The 9988-nt window shown below is 40.4% G+C and overlaps 1 protein-coding gene across 1 annotated transcript; it reads left to right on the top strand.

Annotated features, from left to right (window-relative positions):
• Window positions 1–5851: 5851 nt before the first annotated feature.
• Window positions 5852–9243, top strand: LOC119282709 (ankyrin repeat-containing protein ITN1-like). Its single transcript, XM_037562837.1, has 3 exons — window positions 5852–6413; window positions 7541–8073; window positions 8644–9243. The coding sequence occupies exons 1-3, from the start codon at window positions 5852–5854 to the stop codon at window positions 9241–9243; spliced, it is 1695 nt and encodes a 564-aa protein (XP_037418734.1).
• The last annotated feature ends 745 nt before the right edge of the window (window positions 9244–9988 follow it).

Genomic DNA, 9988 nt, shown 5'->3' with positions numbered 1-9988 from the left:
ATTCTTTATCGAAAACAATTTGCAAGTGGAGTGCATTTCAATTATTTTTGGTCTGATAATGCCTATCTTTTCTTTATATGTGAAATTTGATATGCATTATATTAATATATGAAACTGGTAAATTTTTTGAAAAGCCCGTTGCGGTACTGTTGATTGTGCTCTTCTCCGGAAGGATGCATAGGGCTTGCCACGAGGGAGAGGAAGCGGGTTGTGATCTGCCTTGTGGCTTGGAGAAGATTCCTCTCTCTCTCTCTCTCTCTCTCTCTCTCTCTCTCTCTCTCTCTCTGTGTGTCTCTCTCTCTTAGATCCTTCCCTGCTAATTCCACTCTCCCTATGTGTGCGTGTGTTATAATTCCAGCCTCTTTGTAGGCATTGATAAAAAATATGAATAGAAGGAAAAGCTGGAATATGTATGAGCAGGGGCAATCTCTTTCTCCCTCTCTGATCTATGCTTGCATGCGTAGCTAATGTTAACCTGTAGTGATTAATCAGCCATTTGAATTCATGTGGTCTTGGGGAGCTCTATGGCCTGGAAGAAAGAGAATTGACAGCCTAGGAAATTTTGGCTCTCTCCGTCATGCATGAGGTAGGTGCAAGGTTGAAGTTAGGTTCTTGATGCTACTGATTCACTGGTGTCTTACAATATCTTTGATGACTTGTTAATATTTTGTTTGAATTCATGCTTGTATGAATCCTTCTTGAGGTTGCCGAAGTCAGACACCAGTAGTTGTGGCCAGGATGTAGCAAGCGCTCGACAGGCAATGAACACCCAGGCAATAATGTTCCTAAATAGGATTAGGAATCTGTTTGTATCAGTGAAATTGTTATGCATGCTCGTATGGATATGTTCTCCTATCTTGACAAATGAAATGAGTGATTACAAAAATATTTTTGATCGATGAAATGGATGGATGTATGGACATCTTGTTATGCAGATGTCATGTGTGAAACTCTTTTCAGCTGTATTGACTTGACCCTTTAAGGAAAAAAGTGTATTTCTTACTGCACAACCGGTTGCTACCACGACTATTTCGGTATCAAGTGTCAAGGTGAGAACTTATATGTGATTTTCAGTCAACATGGGCTATAACAAGCTGAAGATGCCAGCTATTTCCAGTGGTTCACTACCACAGATTGGTGAGTTAGTCCGTGACAATGCTATGAACAGTAAAAATAAAAAATAAACTATTTTCTTTCAGCAAACATTGCTTAGTTCTCGCCTGTGTCCAATCTTTCGTGATGAAATCACATTCGTGGAGGTGACAAAATCAGTGTTTCAATATGCTTTCAAAATTTGTTTTTTTTTGGAGCATTGACTTTTTTTTGCCTCTACCACTAAGAATGTGATTCCATCATGAAAATTCGCACACAGGTGAAACACGTCAGTGTTCACTAAAAACAAAAAATCATTTTGTTTGATTAAATTTTCATGTTCATCTGGGTGCACACACCGGGAGCAGAAACTCCATGTACGTTACCGTGACATGATTGAAAATTGCAGACAAATCTTACACAAGCATGGTGTGAAAATATACCACAACTGCACCATCATTGGTTTGAACTTTGATGTGTGTGTGAGTGGGGTGTAAAAGGAATTGTGAGCAATGCATCATGCACCACTTCCGGAGGTGGAAAGTTTGGATAGAGGGTGAAGAGACGAAAATAGTGGATGAAATAACAAAAAGAAAAACAAGATTATTAAATGGTAAGAGAATTGTCGATAACACTGCCCTATTTGCACGAGTATCGTGAAGGTTTATATTAAACTACAAAAATATGTGCTCGGTTTATATTTAACTATGAAAATACGTGTGCTCCCGTAGTAACGTGCGGGTAATTAACTAGCGATGGATTCAGGCAAGGCACCATCCAATTAATGGCTTACGGGGGCAAGGGCCACTGACGTGGTTGCAGAAGACACCAATTTACCTAGATGTCACCCTCGGCACCGGAAATCGATTTGGGATGGCCAGATCAATGACACGGCTCGTCTGAGGAAGAAATCATCTCGGATGAAGCCCACGGCACCGAAAACCGCCCTAGGATGGCCAGATTGATGGCGCAGCTCGCCGGTGGCCGAATCCGGCTATTCACCATGACATACATATATGTGCTCACCGGATCTGACCAGAACAGATAACCGTGGAGGGGATGGGCGACATCGCAGTGGGGGTGAGGGGAGGGGATGGTGAGCATGAGGGAAGGCGGCAGAGACATGCCACAGTGGGGAGATATGGTGGCTGCAACGCTGTGGAGGAGAGGAATGAGTGACAGGGGGAGAGGGTTCGTCTGACGTACTGCACCCATGACGTGGGGCCACTGACGTGTGGGCCTAGCTCCACCCATGTCAAGGGAGCCGCGTCCGTGAGAGGGGTGGTTGCGGTGAGAGAATCGGTTGCGACGGGGAGAAAGTGAGAGGAGTGCTTGCGGTGAGGATAAAGCTAGGTAGCTGAAAGAAAAACAATTTGGTTACGGTTTGATATATTTGTTATTATACTTGCCCAAATATTGTGCGGACGACAACATTTCTCATATTGTGCGAGGATAACTAAGCGCATCAAGTAGATCTTAATTCATAACATTTTATTTGTTGGATCATCGTTCTTTATGTATGAATCATCAAATTACTTTTTTGATCTTTTCGATACATGTGAAATTTAATATGCATTATATTTATATATAACTCTAGCAAAATATTCAGAAGCCCGTGGCAACGCACGGGCATTGTACTAGGAGTTTGTTTCATACTAACTACATATATTGTTTGTGAAAATACATATGAAAATAACCCTGAGTGTCCTATGTGAGTATTGTCTGATGCATGTTCTAAGACCTTCGGCGTGAAATTTGCATACTAACTACATATATTGTTTGTGTAGGACGGGTATGAGTTGAGGAAGCAGTTTTTATTATACTTGCTAAAACATTATGGGAATGAAGCTAAATGCGACTTTTCTAATATTGTGAAAGAATTTCTTAAGCGCATCATCTAGATATTGATAGTTTTGTAATTGATGTTAAGGTCGAACATCGCTCAGTTTGTTACATGGACATGTCGTTATTTTATCTTTTTGTTATCCTTTTACATTGCAAAAATGGAGGAAGTACTTAAATGATTATGTTTGTGTTATATTGTTTGTACGTGTGATATTTTAACATGCAACTCGTGCAAACTATTTCAAAAGCCCGTGGCAACGCAAGGGCACTCTACTAGTTGCTCTAAAGTGACATATCAACGGCTCATTAATTACTTGGATACTAACTCTAGCTAGTTGGATCAATCTTTCCTATTGTCGGAGAGTAACTCTAGCAGATTCGTTCTACTGGCGATCGCCATATGGGACATGGATCAAAAAAGACTAATCCATCATAAATAGTGTCAATAGAAGACAAAAGAAAAAATGACACTATTCACATATGAATTTGTCTTTTTATGTTTCTCCTTGTGTATTTGGAATTTCGATATGAATTTCTTTGGAGTTGTTGGCATATGTGTTCTGAAGATCCATAAATTTTTTTAGAATTTTTTGACATGTTAAAATTTGAATTTTGCGAATTAGTATCATGTAAAGACTGGTATCGCCTGATACTTCGCCATCAAAGGGTATCCCTTTTCCTCAACCTCCTTGCCATCTCACATGAGGTGCCGGCTCACCTGAAATTTCCTTCCTGTTACATGCAGTTTACATGCAAAACTGCCATATGATGTGAACTCCAAAAGGCAACACCGAGTCACCAAATATGGAGGCTTGGAGGACAAATATGGAGGGCGCTCCATACAATATGGCGATCTCTGATATGACGACAAATCTGATCGAATTCCTTTTTTGACCAAAATGTGGCAGTTATTATGGCGACTCTGCTAGAGTTGCTCTAAGGTGTGTTGGTATATCACCGAAGTTTCAAAAAGTAGATTCAGCCCTGAGGTGCCTTCTTACCCAAACTTTCAAAAAATACCCTCGCGTGGATCTCATTCCTGGAGAAGCATGCCTCGACATGGGCAGGCAATGCAGCTCATATCCTACAATCACTAGTTAGGGACCTCTGCTCCGGCCCCTAAAATCCTAAGTTGCACCAAAAAGTAGAAAAACGATTGATAAGCTCTTTGCCATCCTTAGTGATTGCTAGCATGGGTGGTGCATGAAATTCTACCTACGCCCACCATTGGCACCGCCACATGGGATGTAAATAAACCCGTGAACCCACCGTGATACTATTCGATGACAGAGTTGCCAGAGGGGGAAGTAAGAGGGTGGGAGATATCAAATTTTTATCCGCAATGTTAAGAGTTCGTGTGATATGTGTGAGAGATTGTGTGGAAGGTTTGTCTATGATGCAAAAATATGTTGAGAGGTGAGCCTTGTCTCTGCTGGTTCAACAATCAAACCGGTAAAGATATGCATAACTCTAGCAGTTTGATATTCAAACCGCCTGAGACGCAATACCAACTCCATACTCTAGCGGTTCGGGTCCAAACAAGCTTAGATGCAGCAATGCAGACGGTTCTATAGCAGCCCGTCTGAGATGGAGGCTCGTTTTGGGGGAATATGACTCGGGGGACAATGTGTTAAACATAAGAGCTGCTATTGTGGCTGAACCGTATGGGATGGGGGTGTAGACACTCAATTCGACCTGCTAGGGATGAGATGTTCTTAACTACTCCCTTCGTATCATAATATAAGAGCGTTTTTTACGCTAGTAGTGTAGTGTAAAAAACGATATATTATGAGACGGAGGGAATAGTTGTTGGTATCTCCTTTCTTTATGTAAGTTAATAAGCTAGGAGTACTGTCCCACTTTTGTCTTTTGAGTTGTTGGCAGCAATAATGTCCTTTCGTCCATATCTTCTTATGGACACCCAACGTGTACTAATCTATATCCACAGCAACAACTTGTTTTTTTCCCGCAATTTTTTTTGTTTCTTGGCAACTTTTTTTTAAACACAGTACAAACGCAAGCGCTCATATACACGTGTATACACTCACCCATATGAACACACACACGCACACCCTATCCCTATGAGCACCTCCGAAAGACTGAGCTGACATATCATCTTGAAATCTACGAAGTCACCATAGGCACCTCGTCATCAACGGGAACGTCTCCTCCCACTGAATGCGAATCGCCGGAAATCCTGAAATAAATCCAGAAATAAATGTGAGCACCAGCACTTGAACCCTGGTGGACTGGGATACCATAGTGGCAACTTGCCATGTATATATATAGTACTTCCATTTGATAAAACTACTTGTGATATATAAGGGGCAATGGCTAAGATAATCCTATAGGTTTCTCCCGAACTGGGTCAAATCGTTCGGTACGCGAATGATAAATTAACGATTGAGGTGGTACATTGATTCCAACTGCTTTAAATACTCTTGACTTGATCTTCCGTGACCTGCTTTAAGTACTTGCCATCTTCATAGAACATCAGTAGGCAATCTTCAACTTGTCACTATTGTCTGCTGGGTGAGGTGCGTTTATGCTTATAAGCTTAATAGCGAGCTCATTTTTTCCTTGGAAATCAATTAGATTATTTACGGATTTTTCTTGCATTGATCTTTAGTAGAATGGTGGTACAGTTTAGTAATTGTATGACCACTCATTTATCCATAGTTGTAATGGATGTGTGCATCGCTTGGTGCCGAGGCCGGGAGTAATCCTTCTTTCCCAAAAATAATAATATCCATAGTTGTATTTTGTTCACATTGCGTCATAGTATTTTTCTCTTTCTGCAGGTCTAACCAAAAGACAGATGGACATGGATAGAGAAACACTAACTGAAGTCTTTGAACAGTTACGTAATGTAGTAAATACTTCATCAAGAGAAGAAGTACAGAGACAGCCACGAATGCCCGAAGATCTCATGAGAGCAGCCACTTCTGGCAATTCCATGTCATTGCAAACTTTGGTTGCACAGAATCCCAACATTCTTCTTGGAAGAACTCTGGAGGGGAACACCTGCCTTCACCTATCCGCCATCCATGGTCATGAGCAATTCTGCATGAGTGTGGTGACATTGGAGGAGCATCTCCTCGGCTCTGTAAACTTCGAAAGGGAGACGCCTCTTGTTACCGCGGTGACAAATGGTCATGTCCCTTTGGCTTCTTATTTACTCCAGCGTTGCTCTCAGGTACAACTGAATCAGGCAATCTTGCAACAGGACATGCATGGATTTAATGCACTGCACCATGCAATTCGCTGTGGCCATAGGGTTCTTGCACTGGAGTTGATAGCAGCAGAGCCCGAGTTATCACAAGCCGTGAGCAGATGCAATGAGTCACCCATGTTTGGTGCGGCGGTGAGAAATTTTGCAGAAGTTGTCACGAAGCTCGTAAATATTCAGGACTTGAGTCATTCGGGGCTACTTGGCCGCAATGCTTTGCATGCCGCGGTTAGACTTGGGTATATCGGTGAGTTTTATGGTGTATAAATTTCAATAATACTATATATAAAAACATAGAAAGTCTATTCATCATCCAGGGTGTAGAATTAATAACTTATTCTTCATCTGCGGTAATCTTGTGATCACTTCATAAATAATTACATTTGATGTACAAATAATTACATTCATATTGATTCAGTGCATAAACAATTGGCATAAGAAAAAAAAATAGGCCATAAGACCAGAAAAATTGCATTTTATGTACATTTTACATTATGCTTTTACATTTATAATTTTATCATTATTCATCACTGGGTGGTAACCTTACTATGTATATATTGGGAAAATACCACCCAGTGGTAGTTACCGCACGTATCTCATATACTACCATTTTGTATTATATATACCACTTTATCATTATAAATATGTTCATATATTTTATATAACATATTCCAAAGTGAGTTACATGAAAAAATTGTAAGTCGACCCATGGTGTTTATTATATTTGTGAAATACGTATATATTTGTACTAAAAAAGAGCATACTCAGAATATAATGTATACTACCCAAAAAGTAGTATATATACTACCTAATCATTCTTATATACTACATATTACGCGTACGTCCTCTCCGATTTGATAGATACTACATACAACATACAAAACTGAAGTGGTGGTAATATACATACTAGAAGGTTGAAATCTACCTAATGAAAACACACATACACATATACTAGAAGTATTATACCTAATTAAAATATACATATACCCGAGGTATTATATGTACTGAAAATGTAAACATAGCCGAGGTATTATAACTAAGAAAAATTGGATATACTTCGGTTATTCTAAATAAAACGAAGGTTGAATACCCAACTGTGATATCTGTTGGTACATACCTCGATGTGATATCTGCGTGTGCGCGCGCGCGCGTGCGTGCATTTGTGTGTGTGTGTGTGTGTGTGTGTGTGTGTGTGTGTGTTGGACCTGGAATTTGAAATCTAGGACTATCTACAACTAGCGTAGTTGATGTTATGGTTCTTCAACTTCTTACGCCAATCAGTTTACACCATGGCAAAGACTATTATCGTCCTTTAGAGGTTGGTAACCATCATCTTCATTTACTAATTCATGCACCTTGGTTTGTGCTTTTCAGAGAGTGCTACAGTAATGATGCAGGCACGGCCTGAAATGGCCACAGCAATGGACAGGAACAAGAACACACCAATAAGATTGGCTGTACTTTTTAACAAGACCGAGGTCCTACGAGTATTGCTACAACATGATTGCTCTTTGGGGTATGAAGTGAGCGAGGACGATGGTTCCCCCCTCCTTGTATCTGCCGCATTTCGAGGTCACATTGATATTGCCAGGGAGATTCTGAATTATTGTCCCGATGCTCCTTATCGCCAAGCAGGAGGTTGGACATGGCTTCATACAGCTGCAGCTAATGAGAATGAAGAATTTGCTGAATTTATTCTGAGAACACCACAGCTCGGCCAAGTCATTAACATGCAAGACGACAAAGGAAAAACCGCTCTACATTATGCAGTAAAGAAGTGCAATCCCAGAATAGTTGTCGCCTTACTGTCTCACCCGGACATAGACGTGGCAGTGCAAGATAATGGCGCTAATTCAGCAGCTTGGGAATTGTGGAAGACCACAGATCACGCCAAGACTTTAAACTGGGTACGTATGTGTTATACTCCCTCCTTTCCTTTTTTACTTTGTGCATAACTTTTTTTTCCTCTTTTCCCGATTTGGGCTTAGAAGATTATACTTATGCCAAAAAAAAACCCGAACATATAGTCATGTGAAATCCTTTCATAAAGACACATGATATGTGCAATCAACTCTATTTTATGGGGGTTGCCTTTTGCCTGATTATGTATGCTTGGCATATGCATAAATTAACCAACCAATAAATGTATGATTTTGTTCGATTAGGCTTTTTCAGTGTGAAGACAAGTTTGAATGTTTCACTGATCAATTTTGACCAAGGTTTAAAAAACGATCTATGGCAAATAGCGGCAGCCTCAATAGCAATGTAAATTGATGCTATAGCATGCTAAAGCTGCTAAATTGTACACCGTGGTCTTTAGCGTGTTGCCCTTTCAGACGCTATAGCGCCTTTGTAACGCCAAGATAGGGTGCTATTTAAAACTTTGATTTTTATAGATAGCTCTCTAGTTGTTACCCAATCTTTGTAAAATAGCTAAGTTTTATTATGCCATGAGCTCCAATTTCGAATTCATGCAGAATGAAGTCAGCATGCTTATGGCTAAAGCAGATCCTCAAGGTGCTGCCGCTCTTCATAATCTTCAAATGGAGGCCAAACAACAGGCAATTATTAAAGCAAGGATGAATGCAAAGTCACTAACACAAACATACACAACCAACACCTCATTAGTGGCCATCCTAATTACCACAATCACCTTTGCGGCTGCTTTTAGTCCGCCTGGAGGATACAATAGTGCTACGGGAAGTGAGGGTCTTCCCACCATGTCACAAAAGGTTGCATTCAAGGCATTCTTGATCTCTAACACCTTAGCAATGTGCTCCTCATTTGTTGTCGCCTTCATATGCATCATAGCAAGGTGGGAGGATTACGAGTTCTTAGTTCATTACAGATCCTTTACCCAGAATCTCAGGTGGTTTGCATTCATTGCAACAACTACGACTTTCTCAACTGGTTTATACACAGTGCTGGCTCCTCGCCTCAAGTGGTTGGGCATTGCAATTTGTGTTGTGGTAGCTTTGTCTCCCATTCTCACTAAACTGCTTGGCGATTGGCCTGTCTTGAAGCTCAAAATTCGGCTGGGTAAAACTTTTAACTCCGATCTCCTTGACATGGTGTGACCTCAACAATTTGTCTCTAGGGTTTCAATATCTGATAATAGTTTGTAATTTATATGCAATCAACATTGTTGGCCTATTTAGTGTGTATTTTTAAGTCATTGCAATAAATTATTGTACTATTGTTCTTGTATTTCTTCAAACATGGGGCAATAAGTTGTACTGTTATCTTGTATTCCGCTCGTATATGATGTAGCGGTTCAATTTCTCTAGATATGATTCATGGCATCTAGCCCCTCCATCCGGAAATACTTGTTAGAGAAATGGATATACATCATCCATTTCTCTGATAAGTATTTCCGGACGGAGGGAGTATAATCAAAATCGTCATGGCTAATTAGCATTTGAAAGATGAGGCCTGACATGGAACCATACCAAATATGCTTAAAGGCTCCAATAAGATGCATATCTTGGAGCTTACCGACTAGTCCCTCCATACGGAAATACTTGTCGGAGAAATGGATAGAAGTATTTCCGGACGGAGGGAGTACTGTTTATCGCGGTGAGTTAACAATATATAGGGAGTCCACAAGAAGCTCGAACAGTTATTGTTAGCATAGGCACCAATTCATCAACAATATCCATTAAAAAATAGCAAGCTTCAGAGGTTGTAGTCTCTCCTCTAAGATGGAGCAAAACCAAGGAAGAAGAAGGAATCCTTGATAGAGCTTTGCAAGGCTTTGTCAATGGTCCTTTTTCTTCCCTAGGGTTTGTGTAGATGTCCATGTCATCTGATATAGCAGCGCAT

The sequence above is a fragment of the Triticum dicoccoides genome, chromosome 3B, assembly GCF_002162155.2.
Source record: "Triticum dicoccoides isolate Atlit2015 ecotype Zavitan chromosome 3B, WEW_v2.0, whole genome shotgun sequence".
Lineage (NCBI taxonomy): Eukaryota > Viridiplantae > Streptophyta > Magnoliopsida > Poales > Poaceae > Triticum > Triticum dicoccoides.
Note: the sequence above shows the minus strand (reverse complement) of the source record. Positions and strands in the feature narration are given on the sequence as shown.

Coding starts and splice junctions, on each gene's coding strand:
- LOC119282709 (XM_037562837.1), top strand. CDS start 5,852: ATGCCCGAAGATCTCATGAGAGCAGCCACTTCTGGCAATTCCATGTCA. Junction 6,414..7,540: donor GGTTAGACTTGGGTATATCG/GTGAGTTTTATG, acceptor TGTGCTTTTCAG/AGAGTGCTACAGTAATGATG. Junction 8,074..8,643: donor ACGCCAAGACTTTAAACTGG/GTACGTATGTGT, acceptor GAATTCATGCAG/AATGAAGTCAGCATGCTTAT.